The sequence below is a fragment of the Rhinatrema bivittatum genome, chromosome 8 (genome assembly GCF_901001135.1).
Source record: "Rhinatrema bivittatum chromosome 8, aRhiBiv1.1, whole genome shotgun sequence".
Classification (NCBI taxonomy): domain Eukaryota; kingdom Metazoa; phylum Chordata; class Amphibia; order Gymnophiona; family Rhinatrematidae; genus Rhinatrema; species Rhinatrema bivittatum.
The window spans coordinates 186,245,314-186,269,299 of NC_042622.1; the positions used below are offsets into that span (position 1 = coordinate 186,245,314).

The 23,986-nt window shown below is 45.4% G+C and overlaps 1 protein-coding gene across 1 annotated transcript in view; it reads right to left on the reverse strand.

Annotated features, from left to right (window-relative positions):
• Positions 1 to 23,986, reverse strand: part of ANKFY1 (ankyrin repeat and FYVE domain containing 1) — a 133,512-nt gene that overhangs the window by 46,589 nt on the left and 62,937 nt on the right. The window contains 6 exon segments of the mRNA XM_029612076.1: positions 1,135 to 1,233; positions 1,993 to 2,218; positions 3,264 to 3,361; positions 4,785 to 4,984; positions 14,917 to 14,985; positions 15,124 to 15,328. Of these exon segments, the coding sequence (XP_029467936.1) occupies positions 1,135 to 1,233; positions 1,993 to 2,218; positions 3,264 to 3,361; positions 4,785 to 4,984; positions 14,917 to 14,985; positions 15,124 to 15,328 (897 nt within the window).

Below are 23,986 nucleotides of genomic sequence, written 5' to 3' on the forward strand. Positions count from 1 at the left end.
CTATCCGGCTAACTTAGATATCCAGCTATATTGTGACTATTGACACCCCCTTCGAAAAGTTGTAGGAAATTGTACGGCAGCACTTTTACACATTTCTGCCACAGACTGAAGAGATGTACTCCATCACATGTTAAGATACAGAAGGGAGAGATGGCAGAAGAAAGGCTAGTACAGGAGAGAATGCAAGCTATAACCAATGTTAACTGTGTGTGGGAGGGGCAGGGGAAGGAATATTTAGCAAACTCGGGTGCCAGTAAAAAAAAAAAAGAATCCCTTATAATTACCTTTTTTCTCTCCTGCTATTTTTTTCTTTGCTCTCTTCTCCTTCCCCATTCTTTTTACCTCCCTCCTGTCTCTTCAGCTAGGCTCCTTCCCTGTTTCAGCTCAACCCTGCCTCTAGTCAGTCTCCACCTCCGGGCCCCCTCACAGCCATCAGTTCAGTCACCCTTTCATCCTCTACCAGCCCTCTCTCCACTTAGCCTCCATCCTCCCCACAAGCCCTCCCCCTCCTTTCTCTCCCCCTCACCCAGCCAGCCTAACTTCCTCTTCTCCACTTGGAGGTCTGGCAGAAGGATGCCCTGGGCTGCAGCAACAGCAATTCCTCCTCTTGGGGACCTGGCAGCAGACCCAAGAGGCAAATTGTAGGTGCCTAGGCAACCTGTGATTTTTTTCCCCACCCTTAGGTAACTGCATCCCCTCTATATTTCAAAAGAGGGAGAAGATGTGGTTTAATGGTTAAAACGATGAATGAAGCATGTTACTGCAGAAGTCCTGAAATGAGAATTCAAGGCTTTCTTCCCTGACCTTGAGCAAGTCATTTTACGTGCTTGGCTTTCAGTTTATCCAGCCGTAACATTTTTCCTTTTCCCCTTAGGAAGCTTAGGTACAAGTAATGCACTGAGCTCCAGAAACCTGCTGCCAGGCCATCCATGTATGTTCCTAAAGTTTCAGACCTCATAAAGGCAGCCGAGCTCCGTTATTGATCAGACACTGCCTAAATCCAAATTATGACATTGTGACTACAGCGCTTTTGTTTCAACGCCTCCTCTGCCTATAACCTACATGTACAATAGCAAAAAAAAAAAAAAATCCCATTTTTTGTAATGATTGATAGGTTGGCTCTTTTCTGTGTACCTGTCCACAATGCCAGTCCCAGCACCGTCTGGTCCCTGGAGTCCTTCAGGCTGAAGTCAGGAATGATTTGCAAGTTGTTGGTAGCATGAAGAGCATTAGCTACATAAAAGTGATACATGGGAAAATTCTGATTAAAAAACAGTTACAGAACATGAAGCTACACCAATGTGCCTGAGTAAGCTTTGGGAATGGACCATATCACATGAAAACCTATATAGTTTCCAGATATCTGCTCCTCTAACTGTCCGTAATTGTATATTTTTGTGTGCAACAGAAAATTCTGCTTCATAAATTGTACCAGATTCATTCAGTTATATTAGAAAACAGTATCTGCAACTTCACTATTCCTTTCCTGTTCCTTTCTGGCTGTCAATTATGTTGTCACAAGCTTTGGACCGAGATTCCACCAAATGGCTATGAAATAAAACCATGAAGGAAGTTACACCAAAAGTGCACGGACTCATCAGCTTTGCATTTGCTAGATGATTTTGCATTTTCTGGGACTGATAAGAAAACTGATTAATAACGGGCATTAAGCCCCACTTCTAATATTCTGAACTACCTCAGTGGTATAGAGCCACTCGTCAGACAATTGCCTCCAGACAAAACGATCTGCCTACCAGTTGTCATCAGTAGGTGTGGATATAGTGGCCACATTTTAGAGAGATTCCTGCATTCTTTAATATAGCTGATGGTCCCCTTGTTCACACTGAGTATGTGATAATCACTTGTGAAATTGTTCAAAGTTCCAGCTTCTGTAACTGGAGTTATTCAGTGTAAAAGGCTGGCTCAATCCCATATCTGAACACCCAACCCTTCGCCAGCAGCATGCAAGCACGTTTAAAAGCAAAACACTACCTTTCTGTTCCAATATGACTGTTACCACATCCGGGTGGTTATAAGCTATCGCCATGTGCAGAGGGCTTTGTAGGTAAGCACTGTCCGCTACAGCGGATGGTGATGAGCCTTTGGTACTTGGCGGTGCTTCTTGGGTCTGGATATTAGGATTGGCCCCTTGCTGCAGCAGCTCTGCTGTAAGGTTTGAGAGGCCATGCCGACAAGCTGTATGCAATGGGGTCTCTCCCTGAAACAAAACAGAATTGAAAGCAGATGAGGCGCAGGAGGGCAGCTTAGTGTCCCATGGTGATACGGGTCTGAGAAACAGTCTAAGTCGGTAATACATGAAGATCCTCTTCCGAAATCATTCTTTCAACTAGTACAAAATGGGAGAGAACATTTACTGAAAACTGAGAACTGGAAATATTTTATGATAAATATGTAATAAAGTGAACAAGGAGATCATTTTTAAGAGAAAATTATTGTAGCTAGTTTACTACAGTCCACTTTCTTTCTAAAAAGCATGCCAAAGAAAAAGGTTTTGAATTCCATTCCCTGAGTCAGTGAACTTCCCTCCAAGTGTCCAACTCACTAGCAACCTGCCAACAACTGGGACTATAGCTCCATGAGCCTTAAATGTAAAAAGTTATCTGGTTTTTCTCCTCATTTTTCTTTTCTCAGCTTCCTCTGTTTATAACCCAGCCATTATAACGACAGTCCTGGGTGAGGGGGCTACAGACTGCAGCACCATTCAGAACCCAGCACTCGTGTACCCTATATCCCACCCACAGACGAATGCTGGGATCCCCTCGTCTCCCCACAGCCCTTGCTTGCCAGATGAGAAAAAATTGGGTTTGAAGAAACTTTCCTTAATTTAATTTCTAACATAATAATATATTAATATTTAATTTCACAAAAAAAAAAAAATATTGTAAAATAGAGGCCAAAGTAGCTTTGGCTGGACATGTAAAAGGAATCACATATTTGTTACACTATAGTGGTGTAGCTGATACAGAAACACTGCAGTACCAAACTGCAGCTCTGAAAACTACTAGACTGTCATTCTCGATGCTTCCTAACAGTCTTAGCCCTTCTCTGAAGACCCCCTCCACTCCATAATAGTGTTACAGAAATTCAGTGATTGGTTATTAACAATCCTTTCATATCACTGCTCAACTAAAGTGCAGGCTATCCCCACCCATGCAGCAAGTAATGTTCAGTGTCAATATACAAAAGTGGAAGCGTGAGGCATCCTCTCCAATGGTTGGTCTGGGACCATCGCTTTTCCTTACCCATTTGTTCTTATGGTTGACCTTTGCCCCATGAGTTGCCAGGAAGAGAGCGGCCGCCTCATTTCCTGCCCCGGCAGCCCTCTGCAGCAAGCAGTTTCCTGAGGACACATCATAAAAGCACACACACAGAGTGAAATGAACATGATCCCAAGCCTTCTAAGCAAAGCACCAACATTACGATTCAGCCATGCAAATGCCAACCAGTGCTCAAACAAATGCAAGCGTGTGAAAACCAATGGCATACCTTTATCTTTCTAATCTCAGAAGTGCATCCTTTGTAATGCTCTACATTTTGGCAGAAAAATTAAAAAATATATATAAAGCTTACATTCTACAATCACCCATCTTCTTATGCTATGCAAATTCTGGCCAGCTACTTCTGCCAAAAAGCCTCTACTTGCTTTCTCTACTACAGACTTAGTTCCCTGAATGCATGTATAAGTAACTTGTCCAAAATCACGCAGCTTTCAATATTAAATCTTTTCAAGCTTGCTCTCAAGGGTTGTCATCCTCCTGCATGTAAAATTTAATCACTCATGCTGGCTTGGACAGATTGAGGCTGATATTCAAAGAAAGCTGAGCTCCTTAATTTAGGCACATAAATTAGGCATCTAAGTTAGGAACCTATTTTCAGCTGAAAGAAGCCTCATTTTTTAGCTGAAAATTTGCTTAAATTTAGAATCCTAAAAATTAGGAGCCTAACTCTAGGTCTGCTGTTGTCTAGATTTGAGCGCCTAATTTAGATGCCCAGTGCTGAAAATCAGGGCTAAGCTCCTAATTTTGTTTCCAGACCTTAACTCTGCCCCCATAGCCACCCACCTTTTTAGGACTCTAAATTTAGGGAGCCAGCCCTAGTAAATTTTCAAAAGGGATAATTTAGGAGCCTATCTCCCAAATTCAGGCACCTTAACCCTTTGAAAATTGGCCTCATTAAGCCAATTGTCTTATTTTCAATTGGGTCTTAGAGGCACAGAGAGGTAAACTGACTTGTTCAAGGTCAAACAAAAGATCCACAGTAGGACTTCTCTTGAATCAGTGCCCACCCATTTTCCCCATGTAAAATGACCGTACCAAATAGTGTGAGCAAAAGTATAACATTCTAATTAACAAACTGGCTGCACAAGAAAATACATTAAAACTTGAAAAACATTCCATTCATGTAATTAGGTGCCAGTAAAAATGATTAATTGAGACTCAAATGCCTCTTATGTCCAGCCCAACAGGTGGGTGAATCCATGCTTTGGACACTGCTGCCACTCTGACAATGCAGTTCAGCATTACGCCAGAGAGAGAGAGAGGGGGGGGTAGCCTGCAAGCAGTAGATGCCCTCTGGTTGTGGCGGAAAGAGCCAAGACGGCCCACCATCTTTGGAGGGAAATGCTCACCCCTTCCACATAAGATGCTCAAGAGAGAAAAATGTTTCCTTATTCCCTTCAGAGTGAGTGGTTGCTCAGGTCACTGCTTGGTCATATTTTGTAACCACCAGGTGCAAACATGAATACAAATGTCATTTTTTTTTACCTGTTGCTGTATCAGGTGCATCAGTGTTGCTGCCCCGTTTGATAAGTCTTGCTGCAAAGCTGTTTTCATCAAATGAGGTTCCATTCACTACAGGCAGCTCATCAAAGGGGTTTACAGACTGGTCAGATGACACCGTGATGTACTGGACTGCAAGCCACAAGGCTGTGCTTCCCTCGTGATCCTTCAGTTCTAGGTCTAATCTTAACATACATGTAAACGAAGTATGAATTGGTAGAGAATGTCTACAGACTGCATGCATTTTCACTGTATGTCAATTTATGGGCTGGGAGAACCACTACGCCACCCAAAGAGAAACAAAACCATAAGACCACAGCTCAGTTTTGAACAAGCAAAATGGCTTTTCCCAACCTATCTAGCATAATAAAAATAATTACTGAAGTTCCACAGATTTTGAGCTTATAACAAAACAGAAAATAATAATCCTCTAATGCAACATTTCCTGTGTATGCACCCAATTATCTCTAGTAGAGTCAGAGATTTCAGAGATGTGGACTAGAGATGAGTTAAAAAAAAAAATCATTGTCCATAATCTAAATCTTAAATGCAGTCTCTTTCTCTGTCAACCTTCCTTCCTGCTGTGTGTGAGACTAAAGATTGCACTTTCTTAATTTTATTTTTAAACTTTCAAATTAATTTCATCATACAAGATAACTTGCAGTAGAAAAAATACACAGAGTCAACAAAAAAGGAAACAATAAAATGAAGAGCAAACACTCATGAAGAAAATGTGTTACATGAGTCACTGAATTCCTAAGACCACATCATGGGGAGAGAGCAATTAAAGAGCATATTCTAGAGGAAATTCCACCATCCTTACAACTGGGCCTACCTAACTTGGTGCTACTAACTGAAGCCAACTTTTTTGTAAGAAAACCTCTAATTGTACAGGGTCTGTAAACACATATTTGATTCCCGCTAGATTGATTAAACATTTGTATGGAAACTGTAATATAAAAAAAGCCCCTAATGCCTATATACTTGGCTTCTTCAAAATAAACACTCTCCTCTTGACCTGAGTCTTTTTTTTACCACATCTGGAAAATAGAAATTACTTGACCCATAAACCACACATTTTTAAAAGAAAAAAATACATGCAATATCCATTGCTTATCACTCTCTCTTACAAATGTGATCTGTCTACATTTTCATCTTCAGATGCAGTCTGTTCCAAAAATTAATAAGGTCCATTCCAAAAGACTCATTTAGGGGCAAAGCCTCAGAGGAAAATATATTTCTCTTCCCAGGAAACAAATAATATGCCCTAATAAACTCTGGGATCATTTTCTCAGAAACTTAAAAAAATGCAAACTGAGCCATCTAAGATGGCTCCCCATATTCTCAACTTTTAGATGCATAAATTGTAAATCTTTACCCAAAGCAGCATTGCATTCCTGGAATTTAACACTTTGATTTTCCAAAGCCTGGATCTTTATAGCTTGTTCAGTAATCAGTTGAGAATGACCATTCACATTGAGACATCTTAAACAAACTCAGATAGGGAGTCAAATTTAATAGATATAGATTGGTCAAGTTTAGTTACTGCCAGCCACAAAGTTTTCAAGATTGATCACAACCAGCTTCTCCACCAGGGCTTGAAATATATTTCCAATCCCAGGAGGGTAATATAGATGAATCTACCCCAAACTCCGAAGGGATCTTCCCATTCCCAGGATGGACAGGTGTAGAAACAACTAACTGCTCACTTTCACTGGAAGAACCAAATGACAGTACTAAGACAGCTCTAGGTGGAACAGGCCCAGCAGGGCTCAAAGATGTAACCGACTCATCCTGATCGGGACTAGATGCCCCAAGTTCCCCAAGAGCACCTGACATACCTTGTGGCTGAAAAGAATTGCAATATAGCCAGCTGGAAAGTTGGGTATGGAGATCCAGATGCCGATGGGAGAGGTCTGGCAACCCCCTTCCTTTTCCTTCCCATTCGACAACAAAGAAACTGAGGAAAAATCTCAGAAGGGGCATACCCTTTAGGTTTGCGGCTTTGGCTCACTGGCAGCGTTGTGCGGCTTTGTGCCACCTTTTATGTACCGGGTCTCTCAGCAGGCGTGGAATGATGTCACTGGCACAGAACAGCAGCTGAATCCTCCATCCTCTCTTGAGTAGATTCTCTGTGCATTGCCTTTAATGTGTTGGGCCTCTCAGCAGGCGTGGAATGACATCACTGGCACAGCACAACAGCTGAATCCTCCATCCTCTCATGGGCATGCCCTCTGTGCATTGCCTTTTATGTGTTGGGACTCTCAGCAGGCGTGGAATGACATCACTGGTACAGAACAGCAGCTATATCCGCTTTCCTCTCCTGGGTAGGTTCTCTGTGCATTGCCTTTTATGTGTTGGGACTCTCAGCAGACATAGAAAGACATCACTGGCACAGCACAACAGCTGAATCCTCCATCCTCTCGCAGGTAGGTCCTCTGTGTGCTGCCTTTTATATCCTGGGTCTATCAGCAGCCAGGGGATGGTATCAACGGCACAGCACAGCAGCTGGATCCTCCGTCCTCTCCCAGATAGGCCCTCTGGGCATCGCCTTTTATGTGCCGGCTCTCTCAACAGGCGAGGGGATGGTATCATCGGTACAGCACAACAGCTGAATCCTCCATCCTCTCCCCCTAAAGATTTCGTTAATTTTTTTATTTAATTATTTATTTAAAAACACACAAAAACCAACACAAATCAATGCTCTCAAAACACATTGATACCCATTATATCTATTGAAATCAGCAATGGAATGTGTTAGAAAACATCTTACGTTTAACGAACAAGGATAAATTCAGGTCTCATCTTCCATTATGGCAAGTTCAGCGACTACTCGCCTCCAGTGGTCCAATTGTGGAGTAGATTTCCAAAAATAGGCTATAGTAATCCTAGTAGCATGTAGCAAATGTGTGACAATAATACATTTGCTTTGGTCAAGTATAGGTTCTTCCCAGTGACCCAGCAAACAAAGACAATAATAGATTAACAATGGATTGTACCTGCCCCCAAAAGGCCAATACTATTGAAAAAACCTCACCACATATCAAAATGGGAAGTTGGTACACCACACCCACTCGAGCACAGCAAAAAAAGGAAAATTGGTTCTTACCTGCTAATTTTTGATCCTATAGTACCTTGGATCAGTCCAGACTCCTGGGTTTTGCCTCCCCTCCAGCAGATGGAGACAGAGAAGTTTTAACGGACTCCGTCCTATACCCCTGAGGTGCCACCTAGAGTCTGTCAGTATTACACTGTACCCAAGCAGAAAGATTAAAGCATAACTTCCACATAAACAACCTCCCCCCAAAGAGCAGAGGGAATGAAAAACTTGTAACTCAATGAACAAAACCATGCCCATACTCTTTCCCTGAAAAGGGGGGCATTCGGTAAACTTGCAGAAATATGACTAACTACCGGCCAAGCGGACTCTCTGTTTTCCCATGGGCAGGACTCTGGACTGATCCGTGGTACTGCAGGAACGAAATTTAGCAGGTAAGAACCAATTTTCCTTTCCTTGTACGTACCCAGATCAGTCCAGACTCCTGGGATGTACCAAAGCTTCCCTAATCAGGGTGGGACAGAGAGTCCCGCTCAGAGTACACTGGCCCTGAAGGAACTGGGCTCAGGGGCCCGGACATCTAGACGATAATGCCTGGCAAAAGTGTGTGTAGATTTCCAGGTAGCTGCCCTACAAATTTCCTGCGGCGACACCTGTTGACATTAGAATGAGCTTTAAGACCAACCAGAATCGGATGGCCCTGAACAAGGGGGGATATGATAGAGGTGTTTAAAATCATGAGAGGTCTAGAACGGGTAGATGTGAATCGGTTATTTACTCTTTCAGATAATAGAAAGACTAGGGGGCACTCCATGAAGTTAGCGTGTGGCACATTTAAAACTAATCGGAGAAAGTTCTTTTTCACTCAACGCACAATTAAACTCTGGAATTTGTTGCCAGAGGATGTGGTTAGTGCAGTTAGTATAGCTGTGTTTAAAAAAGGATTGGATAAGTTCTTGGAGGAGAAGTCCATTACCTGCTATTAATTGAGTTGACTTAGAAAATAGCCTCTGCTATTACTAGCAACGGTAACATGGAACAGACTTAGTTTTTGGGTACTTGCCAGGTTCTTATGGCCTGGATTGGCCACTGTTGGAAACAGGATGCTGGGCTTGATGGACCCTTGGTCTGACCCAATATGGCATGTTCTTAAGGTAAGCCGAAACAATAGCTTCCTTTAGCCAGTGTGCAATAGTGGCCCTTGAAGCTTTATGACCCCTCCTGGATCCACTCCCCAGAACAAACAGATGGTCCGAAAGACAGAAACTGTTCATGACCTCCAAGTAACACAACAACACCCTCTTTACATCCAACTTCCTTAAATCCCTAGAGTCTGGAGTAGAAGAATCCAGACCCGCGAAAGAAGGGAGCTCCACTTTCAAATGAAAGGAGGACACCACTTTCGGGAGAAAGGAGGGAACTGTTCTTAAGGAGACTCCTGTTTCAGAAATCCATAAGAAGGGCTCCCTACAAGATAAGGCCTGAAGCTCGGAAACACGCCTTGCCGAGGAGTTAGCCACAAGAAAAACGAACTCCAATGTCAGATCCTTCAGGGTCGCTCATTTCAATGGCTCAAAAGGAGCATTACAAAGGGTGTAGAGAATCAGATTGAGCTTCCACGAAGGACAGGGGTTCCGGACAGGACGACGCAAATGCTTAGCCCTTCTCAGAAAACGAGCCACATCTGAATGAGATGCTAGCGCAACCCCCTGCACCTTTCCACGAAAATAACCAAGGGCTGCCACCTGAACTCGTAGGGAATTAAACACCAGCCCCTTGGCTAATCCAGCCTGTAAAAAATCCAGAACATCCGGAATTGAAGCCCTGGATGACTGCACTTCGTGATCTAGTCACCAGGATTCAAACACTCCCCAAACTCTAACGTTCGCCATGGAGGTAGAAGTTTAATGGGAATGTAAGAGCGTGGCAATAATCGCATTCGAGTAACCCTTACTCCTTAATTGCTGCATTTCAAAAGCCATGTCGCTAGACAAAAGCAATCTACCTCTACGAAACAAGGGGGCCTTATTGCAGGAGATTTGGAGATGGCCGAAATCTCAGCAGACCATCTCTTGGCTAGATTCAGGTCGGCAAACCACGGCCACTCTGAAGCCACGAGTATCACCTTGCCCGAATGAGCTTCAATGCGGCGCAGACCTTTTCTGACCAACAGCCATGGCGGAAAGACATACAACAGAACGTCCTTTGGCCAGGGAAGGACTAGAGCATGTACCCCCTCTGCTCCTGGTTCCCGTCTCTGACTGAAAAATCGAGGAATCTTGGCATTGCGGCACGTCGCCATGAGATCCATGGAGGGCATGGTCCAGCGTGTGCACAGAAGACAAAAGGCCTCTTTGGAGAGTTCCCACTCCCCGGGGTCCAACTGGTGGCGGCTGAGAAAATCGGCTTGCACATTGTCTACCTCGGCAATGTGAGAGGCTGCAATCTTGTAGAAGTTTTGCTCCGCCCAGTTGATTAAAAACTGAGCTTCTGCCACCACCAGACGACTCCTGGTTCCCCCTTGACGATTGATGTAAGCCACCGTAGTCACATTGTCGGAGAGTACCCTCACTGATCGTCCCTCTACTAAAGGAAGGAGGGCCTGCAGCGCCAACCGAACCGCTTTGGTTTCCAACCGATTTGATTGACCAGGAGGAGTCTGTTCTTGTCCATTGGCCTTGCACTGCCGTTCCTTGACAAACCGCTCCCCACCTGGAGAGGCTGGCATCGGTGGTTACCACTATCCAGGAGGGAATTTCCAAATCCACCCCCCCACCATAAATTGTCTGGACACAGCCACCAAAGAAGACTGGACCGTGCCGAATCCATCAATGGGAGGAGAAGATGAAACTGTTTGGAGAGTGGATTCCATCGGGAGAACAAAGCTGACTGAAGAGGACACATATGCGCAAAGGCCCAAGGCACCAGTTCGAGAGTGGAAGCCATCAAACCAAGGACCTGCAAATAATCCCAGACCCTGGGATGAGGCATGGATCGCAAGGACTCCACCCGAGTGAGAAACTTGGACAATCTTTCCTCTGTAAGAAAAACCTTTCCCAAGATCGTGTCGAACCGAGCACCCAAAAACTCCAAGGACTGGGCGGGAACCAGGTGACTCTTGTCGGGGTTGACCACCCAACCCAATGAGCTCAACATCTGTAGCACCCTCTGCACTGCTGTTCTGCAAAGGTGTTCTGACTTTGCTCAAATCAGCCAATCATCCAGGTAGGGGTGTACCAGAATCCCCTCCTTTTGCAGGGCCGCTGCCACAACCACCATCACCTTGGTGAAGACTCTGGATGCCGTCGCCAGACCGAACTGTAGAGCGCAAAATTGAAAATGATGCCCCAGGATCGCAAACTGCAAATAGTTCTGATGATCCTGGTGTATAGGAACGTGCAAGTAAGCTTCTGTCAGATCCAGAGACGCTAGAAATTCCCCTTTGTGTACAGTCGCTATCACTGAGCAAAACGTTTCCATCCGAAAACGAGGCACATTTAAAGTCCGATTGACTCTCTTTAAGTCTAGGATGGGACAGAATGTGCCCTCCTTCTTGGGCACCACGAAGTAGATGGAGTAGCGCCCTCTCCTGCGGGTACCGGACTATGACGCCTAGGTCCAGTAACCGCTGCAGAGTGTCTTGTACCGCCCGGCGTTTTTGGTGGTGCCCACATGGGGAAACCATGTACCAGTTGTGGATCGGCCGAGCAAAATCTAACGCCTAACCATGTTCTACTATATTGAGGACCCACTGATCTGATGTTAAGTTGGTCCACTCTTCTAGAAAAAGGGATAACCTCCTCCCTATTCTTGGGACGGAAGAGTGGACTGGCCTCGCTTCATTGCGCTGACTTGGGACCCCCTTGAGATTGTGGGGCTCTATCTCTGGCAGGCCGGCACCCTCGAAAGGACTGATTCCAAGAAGATTGGCGGCCGGGACCCTGTCGAAAGGACGAACTGGCAGACCGTGAAGAGGGAAACCGGCAATTTCCCCGAAATCTCGCCCATTGAGGAAAGGATCCTCTTGTCCTGGGTCTATCCTCCGGCAACCTGTGGACTTTATTCTTCCCCAGAGATTTTATCATGTCCTCCAATTGTTGACCGAAAAGCAGCTTACACTTGAAGGGTAAAGAACCCAGTTGGGCCTTAGACGAAACATCCGCAGCCCAGTGTCTAAGCCAGAGGAGCCTGCGGGCGGACACGGCCGAGACCATAGTCCTGCCAGAAGTCCGGAACAGATCATAAAGCGCTTCAGCACTGTAAGCTATCGCTGCCTCCAGGCACCTCGCTTGCACCGCCTCACTCGCAGAAAGGGATGCTGCTGCTTGCAAATCCTGCACCCAGCGGAGACTGGCTCGTAGTGCGAAACTGCTGCACATAGCGGCCTGGACTCCTAGGGTGGAAACCTCAAAAATCTTTTTAAGTTGCAACTCCAATTTGTGATCCTGCAAATCCTTCAGGGCAGAGGCTCCTGTTACTGGGATGGTGGTTTTCTTGGTCACTGCCGAGACTGCGGCGTCCACCTTAGGGACCTTAAGGAGGTCCAGCGCTTCCTCCGGAAGTGGGTATAACTTGTCCACAGCCCAACTTACCTTTAAACCAAGGTCCGGAGTGTCCCACTCCTTAAACAAAAGATCTGTAACAGACATATGAAATGGAAAGGATCGAGCTGAGCCCCATCATCACCGGATCCATAGCCCCAAACCGTGAGTCCTCCAGAGGAACCTCAATGCCCAACTCCTCCAGAATGGCCGGGATAAGTGGCCCTAGTTCATCCCTTCTGAACAGGCGGACCACTTTGGGATCATTGCCCTCCCCTAGAGGCGCGCCCATTGGCTTGGCTGGCTGGAGCTGGTAATCCTGATCTGCATCAGGTCCCTCACCAGAGGCTTGCAGAGGAGACTCGCCTTCAACCGCACCGTCCGTACCTGAACTGTCCACCTGACCGGAAAGGGACCGGAGAGGGCGTTTGGCCATGGGGGCTTCTATGCCACTATGTGACTTGGTATGCTTGTGGAGTGATGAGGCTCCTGTCCCAGCCCCCAGCGCACTGGGACCTCACGGGGAACCTTAGTACCCTGGCTCTTTGCTGCTTTCCATGCACTGAAGGCTTTATGCAGCAACAAAACAAAATTGGAGAACGAGGAAGAAGACTCATCCGAGTCCTTCCCATGTTCCTCCTCTGAGGAAGAGATCTGAGCTGCCTGCAAGTCGCTTCCCCCCCCCCAGGAGCAGAAGGACGCGGCGAAAGAGGTGGTGGGGAGCTCCCCTCCCTCAGGGCAGTCTTCTCCTGCTCCCTGAATGTTCGCAGTAAGGCTTCAGTACCTGTGCTGAGGAGAAAAGGGTCCTGAGGCTGCTGCAGCAATTCTGCCCTCCCAGGGTCCCTGTGTGCTCTAGAGCTGCTGCGATGCGATTTCGCTTGAATCGGCTTCCCCGAAGAGCCTTCTCCTCCCCACAAGGAGCCAGTACAAACTCTGGCCCGCAGGCCGCAACATGCGGCATGATCCCCGAGCTAAATTAGGATCGGGGCCCGAAAAAAGAATCAGCGAGACCAAGACAAACCCCCGGGAGCTCGTAGGAACTGAAAAGGACGGCGAAAATGGCGTCGGAAGGAAGGAGGGCCGAAAGAGACATAAATAAATCACCTCAGCGTTGTTTTTTCCTGTGTGCAGATCTTCAGAGGGTGAGTGAACCGGGCTCCCCGGTATCACCATCAGCCGCAGGCAGTTACAGGGCTCCCAACCCTCTGCTCCAGAGCCTCTGCTACTAGGGGGGATGGTTCCACCAGGACCTAGCAACCCCCTGGGAGGCTTAAAAAGATATCGTCTCTCTTTGTTTTTTTCTTTTTACTAAATCCTTGTCTTTTTTTTTTTTTTTTTTTTAAGTTTCCCGAAGGAACGAATACCAACAAACCCAGACTAAAGGTTCTGCACCTCCACCATCTGCTGGAGAAACAGAAATACTGACAGACTCTAGGTGGCACCTCAGGGGTATAGGACGGAGTCCGTTAAAACTTCTCTGTCTCCATCTGCTGGAAGGGAGGCAAAACCCAGGAGTCTGGACTGATCCGGGTTGGTACAGGGAATTGGGGATATTCATAGGTTCTATGTAACAGGCAGAAAATGATGGTACTGTGGGGAATCTTCGCAAATGTATCAGTTTGGAACGTCTGTTTCTCACACCAAAATGATCTCTCAGCTGTATATTTATTTATAAGACGAAATACAAGTACATCTTTAATAGATAAATGGAATGTTGATTTATCTCTTACACTAGATGATGACTGGAGACACATTTGGGAGCTACTTTGACTTTATTGAAGTGTAATAAGGTACAAGAGCTTATGTTCCACCTGTTACATAAGACCTAAAGATTGCTTTTTAAGAAGACACAAGACAAACCGATGTACAGGCTCCTGCAAAAGCACCTCGTGCCTGGGCTGGCCCCCATTGCACCTGCCACCCTGTTATATCCTAATTGCTGGAAGTGGGGGTGGCATGCTTGAGCTCCTGACACAGGGCAGGTCCAGGAATAGGATCAGGATCAGGCCCAACCCAGTGACTCCTGGATAAAGATTTCTGGGTCTGAGCTGTAGGATGCAGAGTCCAATGTTTTCAGGTAGCAAAGAATGCTGGGATTGTGGACCCCTGTTCTAGAGGAGTGGTCTTCAACCCAGGCTTTGGGGATCCCCTGACCGGTCTGGTTTGCAGATTTCCACAATGAATATGCATCAGATATATTTATACATAATTGAGACAGTAAGTACATTCAACGTGAATATCCTGAAAACCAAACTGGTTGGTGGGGTTGGGGAGTGGTCTACAGTTAGGAGAAACTCCTTCCAACCACGCATGCAACAGGTCATGTGACCCATTAAACATGCTTACCTTTGGAAAAAATTTATAAAACAACTTTACAGCTGGAAACCCAGTTATGGCCTTCTGTGACATAAAATTGTGAATATCAGAAATCTATGGTCATGTGATGCTAATTTTGAAAAATAAGATGTTTTCCTAGGTAACTATCTAATAATTATAATAAAAATGCCACAACACTTACTGTTTGCATTGGAGAAGCTGGTTGAACACATGTTCGTTCCTAGCAATGATTACTGTATGTAATGGTGTCCTGCAAACAGGCCAGAAGACTAGTTATTACTAAACAGCTGCAAGGCACACTAAAATGCAAGTGGTGTGTCACAGGATAAAGCAAAAAGCTTAATTTTTTTCTACATATATAATAATGCTCTGTCTCAAAATAACTTGCCTTCCTATTTTATCCTGCATATTAGGATTGGCTCCTGCTTGTAAAAGTTCCTCTGCAATATGGGCCATCTCTGACATCAAATCAGGTGAGTGCTTCTTTGGGCTGTACGAGGCCACGAGGTGCAGAGGTGTCTCCTGATCTCCCACTGTGGCCGCGTTAACAAGGGCACCATTTTTTATGAGGAAACTGGCAGAGAACCTATCGCCTATGGGCACAACAGGAAACAACGGTTATAAAGACCTGAAAGAATACACCCAAACTTTCAAAACACAAATGTGTTCATTGTGCTAGATTCTTGCTTCTGATGAAAACTCATAGGTACCTGTTAAGCACTGACAATTCCTGTCACATAGTTTTAGCCTTTGAATAGGGCACAGATCTGGAAATGCACTTCCCAAATATGCAACAAGACGCGAACAAGAGTACGCGGGATTTCAATAGATACGCGCGTAGCGGCGCATATCCATTAAAATCCGGGATCGGCGCACGCAAGGCTGCAGATTTTGGGCAGCCTGCGTGCGCCGAGCCGCGCAGCCTGCCTCCGTTCCCTCCTCTCATGAGGGTCTTTGTGAAACACCTTCTGAAAATCCAAATATACTACATCTACCGGCTCACCTTTATCCACATGTTTATTAACCCCTTCAAAAATTGAAGCAGATTTGTTAGGCAAGACTTCCCTTGGGTAAATCCATGTTGACTGTGTTCCATTAAACCATGACTTTCTATATGCTCTGTGATTTTGATCTTTAGAATAGTTTCCACTCTTTTTCCCGGCACTGAAGTCAGGCTCACTGGTCTATAGTTTCCCAGATTGCCACTGGAGCACTTTTTAAATATTGGGGTTACATTGGCCACCTTCCAGTCTTCAGGTACAATGGATGATTTTAATGATAGGTTACAAATTTTAACTAACAGATCAGAAATTTCATTTTTGAGGTCCTTCAGTACCCTAGGATGCATACCATCCGGTCTAGGTGATTTACTACTCTTATTTTGTCAATCTGGCCTACTACATCTTCCAGGTTCACAGTGATTTGATTCAGTTTGTCGGACTCATCATCACCCTTGAAAACCATTTCCGGAACTGGTATCTCCCAACATCCTCATTAGTAAACACGGAAGCAAAGAATTAATTTAGTCTTTCTGCAATGGCCTTATCTTCCCTAAGATCCTCTTTAACCCCTCTGTCATCTAATGGTCCAACAGATTCCCTCACAGGTTTCTTGCTTTGGATATATTTAAAAAAGTTTTTATTATGAGTTTTTGCCTCTACTGCCAACTTCATTTCAAATTCTCTCTTCGCCCGTCTTATCAATGTTTTACACTTAACTTGACAAGGCTTATGTTTTATCCTATTTTCTTCGGATGGATCCTTCTTCCAATTTTTGAAGGATTTTTTTTTGCTAAAACAGCCTCTTTCACCTCACCTTTTAACCATGTCGGTAATCATTTTGCCTTCCTTCCACCTTTCTTAATGCACGGAATACATCTGGACTGCGCGTCTAGGATTGTATTTTTAAACAATGTCTATGCCTGTTGAACACTTTAACCTTTGCAGCTGCACCTTTCAGTTTTTTTCTAACTATTTTCCTCATGTTATCAAAGTTTCCCTTTTGAAAATTTAGCATTCGAGCTGTAGATTTACTTATTGTCCCCCTTCCAGTTATTAGTTTAAATTTGATCATGTTATGATCACTATTGCCAAGTGGCCCCACCACCGTTATCTCTCACACTAAATCCTGCGATCCACTAAGAATTAAATCTAAAATAGCTCCCTCTCTTGTTGGTTCCTGAACCAATTGCTCCATGAATGTTGCATTCGTGGCTGCTCTACGCCCTCACTCCACCCTCTCTACCTCTGTGGCGACCCCCTCCGGGCCGCGGCGTCTCCATGCCGCTTCTCACCGGCGTCCCCGGACCGGCTCGACGCTGCGGATCCGCCATGTTCCTGATGACGTAGGACGCTCACGCTCGCTCCGAAGTATGTACCAGCAAGGGCGCGAACCTAAGAGGCGTCCCCCTGTATTGACGTCATCCGCTTACAACATAAAAGTTCTTCACTTTTGCTTACGATTTGAGTTAGCAAGGACAAGAATACGGACTCGCTATGAATTCGTCCAAGCTACTCTGCCTCCTCGGACTTACCAGAGGTACCCGCTCCTCGGGGGCCTCTCTCTCTTTTCTCTATTTCAGATAGGAACCGGTACTCACTCCTCAAGGGCCCATGTTCCTGAATACTCTGAAGATTCTCTATAGTCTGAAAGTTATCGCAGATATAGACATTTGTGAGTTACCATCGCTCTCTCAGAGTTTTCCCTGGAACCAGGTACTTGCTCCTCGAGGGCCTAACTTTTTCCAGCTACTGAGCCTCCTTAAGAATCTATGTGAGAGTGTCATCTACTACTGGCTATGAATACAGCATACTCTGTCTACTCACTATCTATAGTCTCTCTACAGCTCAGCAACCCTGGGATCGCAGTTCCAGTATCTGAGGGACTTCAGCCCTGCCGGGCATATCAGCTCACTACTGCCACCTCTGGTGGTTCTACTAACCTGTCTAATAAAAGAACTGTGTCAGTCTCCATACCCAAGCCTAGCCAGTGGTCCCTCTCAGGATATCCTCCTGGGGGCGCTGTCATCTGCTATCGGCCCAAGGATTCACCTATTTACATTCCTTTACAGCTGAGTACCTCTCTAGCACTCCGCTGGTACAGATTGCAACTCAGCAGTCTATATCATAACAAGATTGCTAGTACCGTCTACAGAGCATATCAGATTGCTAAACTCCTCCTTCCATGGGAGCCAGTCCCTGATTGCTAACGCCGCACAATGACTCATAACAGATTGCTGACTCCTCCCCCAACAGGAGTATCCAGCAACAGATTTACAACAGATTGCTAACTCCTCCTACTTCAGGAGCTGAGCACAACAATGAAGCAGTCATTTATTACATCCAGGAAATTTATGTCTCTAGCAAGTCCTGATGTTACATTTACCTAGTCAATATTAGGGTAATTGAAATCTCCCATTATTTTTGCACTGCCAAATTGGTTAGCTTCCCTGATTTCTCACACTCTTAAACTCGAACAAAGGGGATAACTGACAGTAACTCAGCAGCGCATGTTTCGGCAGGAGGTTTTTCAAAGGATACTAATGGTGCATTAGAATTAGGGCATCCCAACAGTGAGGTTCTAATAATAAGAAAAGTAGTCCAAGTATTACGCTCGCCGCCCATGGCAGCCACGTGATGCGGCTCTCTCACCTCTCTACACAAGTCTCAGGCTCCAGCTTCCTACCTAAAATCCTAAATTTGGCTTCCAGAACCTCTCTCCCACATTTTCCTATGTCGTTGGTGCCCACATGTACTACGACAACCGGCTCCTCCCCAGCACTGTCTATAATCCTATCTACGTGACGCGTGAGGTCTGCCACCTTCGCACCAGGCAGGCAAGTTACCAGGTGGTCCTCACATCCACCAGGCACCCTGCTATCTACATTTTTAATAATTGAATCCCAACTATGATGGCAGACTTAACCCTTCCCTCCTGGGCAGTAGCCCTGGGAGACTTGTCCTCAGTGGAGATGACAATACATCACCTGGAGAGCAGGTCCTTGCTACAGGATCACTTCCTGCTACACCAGAGTGATAGTCTTCTACTGGGAGACCTTTCTGATCCAAGGCAGCACTGGGGCTGCAAGAATGGATTTGGGACTTAGCTACTAAGTCCCTGAAGGTTTCATCAATGTACCTCTCTTTCTGCCTCAGCTCCTCCAAGTCTGCTACTCTAGTCTCCAGAGATTGGACTCGTTCCCTGAGAGCCAGTTGCTGGGGCATTGGCTAGGGCTTGAGAGCTCTCTGCTGCCTGATATGGCCACGGGAGCTCACCCTCGTGAACGGGAGCGAGGGGCTGGAGGATAGGACTTCCTCTAGCGGTAGAAAGACTTCCCATGACCATGTCTCGCAGACCTCCTGGCTGAGGAGGACGGGTCTGAAGTGCTGGCAGAGAGTTGCTGGAGAGTCTCATAGTGATCCCATAACTTGGCCACCGCATCGCCGAAGGGACTCTCTCCTTTACATGGCAAGTCAGCGAGTCTTTCCTGTACCTCTGGTCAGAGATCAGAGACCCTCAACCATGTCATTGTACGGGCGCCGATTCCTGCTGCGGAGACTCTTGATGCTGTCTCGAAAACATCGTAGGTTCAACGAACCTGTTTTCCACACTCCAGGCCCTGATGCACCAACGATAAGAAAGTGTCTTGCTGCTGTTGAGGCAGCTACTCAGCCGCCTCCAGGACCTGCTTCCAGAGGTTGCGCGCGCCTCCAGTACCTGCTTCCAGAGGTTGCACGAGTATTGGCTCATAGAGAGCTGAAAGAGGCAATGCAGACAATGAGCATGACTCCCTGGAATACTTTTCTCCCAAGAGCATCCATCCCTCTGTGATCCCTTTCCTGGGGTGCCAAGGCATGGGCCCGAGAGCGCTTGGCCTTTTTGAGAAAGGATTTGACCACTACCGATTGGTCAGACAGCTGACGCTTCACGAATCTGGTAGCCTTTTGGATGACATAAACCCCATCCACCTTCCTGTTTACAGGAGGTACATAAGAACATAAGAAATTGCCATGCTGGGTCAGACCAAGGGTCTACCAAGGCCAGTATCCTGTTTCCAACAGAGTCCAAACCAGGCCACAAGAACCTGGCAATTACCCAAACACCAAGAAGATCCCATGCTACTGATGCAATTAATAGCAGTGACTAGTCCCTAAGTAAACTTGATTAACAGCCGTTAATGGACTTCTCCTCCAAGAACTTATCCAAACCTTTTTTGAACCCAGCTACACTAACTGCACTAACCACATCCTCTGGCAACAAATTCCAGAGCTTTATTGTGCGTTGAGTGAAAAAGAATTTTCTCCGATTAGTCTTAAATGTGCTACTTGCTAACTTCATGGAATGCCCCCTAATCCTTCTATTATTCGAAAGTGTAAATAACTAATTCACATTTACTCTTTCAAGATCTCTCATGATCTTAAAGATCTCTATCATATCCCCCCTCAGCCGTCTCTTCTCCAAGCTGAACAGCCCTAACCTCTTCAGGCTTTCCTCATAGGGGAGCTGTTCCATCCGCTTTATCATTTCGGTTGCACTTCTCTGTACATTCTCCATCACAACTATATATTTTTTGAGATGCGGCGACCAGAATTGTACACAGTATTCAAGGTGTGGTCTCACCATGGAGTGATATGGAGGCATTATGACATTTTCCATTTTATTAACCATTCCCTTCCTAATAATTCCTAACATTCTGTTTGCTTTTTTGACTGCTGCAGCACACTGAGCCGACGATTTTAAAGTATTATCCACTATGATGCCTAGATCTTTTTCCTTGGTGGTAGTTCCTAACATGGAACCTAACATCGTGTAACTACAGCAAGGGTTATTTTTCCCTATATGCAACACTTTGCCCTTGTCCACATTAAATTTCATCTGCCATTTGGATGCCCAATCTTCCAGTCTTGCAAGATCCTCCTGTAATGTATCACAATCCGCTTGTGATTTAACTACTCTGAATAATTTTGTATCAGCAGCAAATTTGATAACCTCACTTGTCATATTCCTTTCCAGATCATTTATATATATATTGAAAAGCACCGGTCCAAGTACAGATCCCTGAGACACTCCACTGTTTACCCTTTTCCACTGACAAAATTGACCATTTAATCCTACTGTCTGTTTCCTGTCTTTTAACCAGTTTGTAATCCATGAAAGGACATTGCCTCCTATCCCATGACTTTTTAGTTTTCTTAGAAGCCTCTCAATTGGGACTTTGTCAAACGTCTTTTGAAAATCCAAATACACTACATCTACCGGTTCACCTTTATCCACATGTTTATTAACCTCTTCAAAAAATGAAGCAGATTTGTTAGGCAAGACTTCCCTTAGGTAAATCATTGTTGACCATGAGAGGGTGTTCCCAGATCCTCAGCAGCAACTCCTTAAAGATCCCGTGCACTGGGACCCCTACAATCTCTTTAGGAGCCTCCATGAACTGGAGGATTTCCAGCATCTTGTGCCTGGCATCCTCCTCCGTCATCAACTGAAAAGGGATGGCCTTGGCCATCGCCCGCACAAAACCTGCAAAGATCAAGTCCTCTGCTGGAGACCTCCTTTGTTCTTCTGGAGGAGACAGCGCTGAGGGGAGACCCTCCGAGTCCTCAGAGGAGGATTTTGCAGTGTCATCCCCCCAGGGGACATAGGGAGCCTCATCCTCTCTGTAATCCACAGGGGATGGGGCCCTAGGTACTCTGTCTTCGTCCAAAGGTAAGGGCACCGGCGGCACTGGTGCCGGCCCTGAAAAAGCTGGACAGGCGGCTGCAAGCCTCAATGACCCTGCTGGCCTCAATGGAGCTTCCTCCTCAGAGGAAAAGGCAATGAACACCCTATCAGTCGGGGGAAGCATTGATTCCCCCGACTGGCATCTATGGTCTCCTGGGAACTGATGCCAACTGGAATAATAAAACACCAATAAGCAAACTGAGCCATTCCAGCAGTGGTTCCAGCACGGAAAGTGCAGGCATCAGCACCATTGGTGTTACCGGGTCAATGCCCTATAACGCCCGCTCCACGGACTCTGCACTCCAATCCTCATCGAAAGTTGCTGATGCCAAAACAGACAGGGAGGCAAGAGGAGTGGCCAGATCTTCCTCGGATCCCTGAGGTGGATTGGCAACTGTCACCAGGACCAGTGGAGACCATTGCAAGCCCTCAGCATCGATGGAGGGTGGCCACTCCTTGCCACGGGGTTGCTTCTGGGGCATCATGGCATGAGCCGGTGCCTTCCCGACCCCGGCACCATGCATCGAAGGTGACCGTGCTGATGCTTCCACGTCTTCCCTTGGTGCTTGACCCGATATTTCTCCGGTGCCAAGGTCATTGATGATGAACCCCAAGTCCTCGACCTGGGAGAGACTGAGAGGGGCTAGTTCCCGGCACCCCTATCCACCGGCAGCATCGACAGAACTGACAACTTTGATGGCTCGGTGTCCATCGGTGCAGATGCCGATGGCTCGGACTTTCTCAGCCCGAAGAGTTCACTTAATCACGAGGTGAAAGCTCTGCAAAAAAAAAAGAGACTGAAGAGGGACCCCGCATGGACATGTAGTTTAGGGCATGCTCAGTGTGCACTGTCAAAGTTCCAGAAACTTTGACATAAGTTTTCTGTGCTGGGCTCCATCTGATGATGTCGCCTGTGAGTGAGGACTACCATCCTGCTTGTCCTAGGAGAACTGCACTTTACCAGTTAAGTGGGCTTTTGAAAATTATTCTATTATATGCAATTGAATTGTCAATAGGTTCTACCCAAGTGCACTTAATCTGGGTAAATGGCTTTTGATGTTAAAACAGATGTTACATTTCCATTCATAACTCCTTTGAAAATTCACCTTTCTGTACCTGAAGCAATGGAAGGTAAAGTGAGTTGCCCAAAGACATACAGGGCAGCAGCAGGTTTTGAACCCTGGTGTCCCGGGTTCAAAACCTGCTGATCTAACCATTAGGCTACTTCTCCACTCCATAGTACAGTTTGCTTCATATACAAGGTATACAATGGCTTCAGTGACAAATTCATTTAATCTTGGATCAGTCCACCTATTCTTGATCTTCACTCTGCCCACATTAGGTGACTATTGCAGGAATACATACACAAATTTAGTAATAATTAAAACTTGGTTGTTTAAACAGGCTTATGAGAATTAGTTTTGAGTAGCCATATGACATGACAGAGGAGCCAGAATACAGCTGTATTAGATTTAGGAATTTATCGTGGTATTAGTAAAGAAAACAATACATTGCTCATTAAAGGGAAGGTGGATGATGGTTAATTAGTCCAATGATTATAATGTGATTGAGGAAAGGATGTAAGTTTTAATATTATTATTGTTTTTAGCACTTTTACAATTGGATTATGTCGTATAATTTGAAATATATTTAATGTTGTGTATTGTGCCTAGATCTTTTTCCTGAGTGGATAATACATTGAAATTGTTGGCTCAGTGTGCTGCGGCAGTCAAAAAAGCAAACAGAATGTTGGGAATTATTAGGAAGGGGATGGTGAAAAAACCGGAAGATGTCATAATGCCTCTCCATCGGCTCTATAGTAAGACCGCACCTTGAGTACAGTGTACAATTCTGATCACTGCATCTCAAAAAAGATATAGTTGCACTGGAGAAGGTACAGAGAAGGGTGATCAAAATGATAAATGGGATGGAACAGCTCCGCTATGAAGAAAGACTAAAGACGTTAGGGCTGTTCAGCTTAGAGAAGAGATGGCTGAAGGGGTATATGTTAGAGGTCTTTAAAAATCATGAGAGGTCTAGAATGGGTAGTTTTGAATTGGTTATTTACTCTTTCAGATAATAGAAGGAATAGGGGGCACTCCAAAAAGTTAGCAAGTAGCACATTTAAAACAAATCAGAGAAAATAATTTTTCACTCAACGCACAATTATGCTCTGGAATTTGTTGCCAGAGGATGTGGTTAGTGTAGTAAGTGTAGCTATTACTAGCATCGGATCTACTTAGTGTTTGGGTACTTGCCAGGTACTTGTAGTCTGGTTTAGCCACTGCTGGAAACAGAATGCTGGGCTTGATGGACCCTTGGTCTGACCCAGTATGGCAATTTCTTATGTATAAAATAAACACTTTAATTTTTTTTATTTGAAAAATGGTATAAAAATGCTGATTCCACTCAGACATTTATTTTCCTATTAATTATTCTGGGAATGCTGTAATCTAAATTTAGAAACACTGCCCATTGTGAATATGGGCAATTTTGCTCTGTTTATATACAGATTAGTGTAAATAATG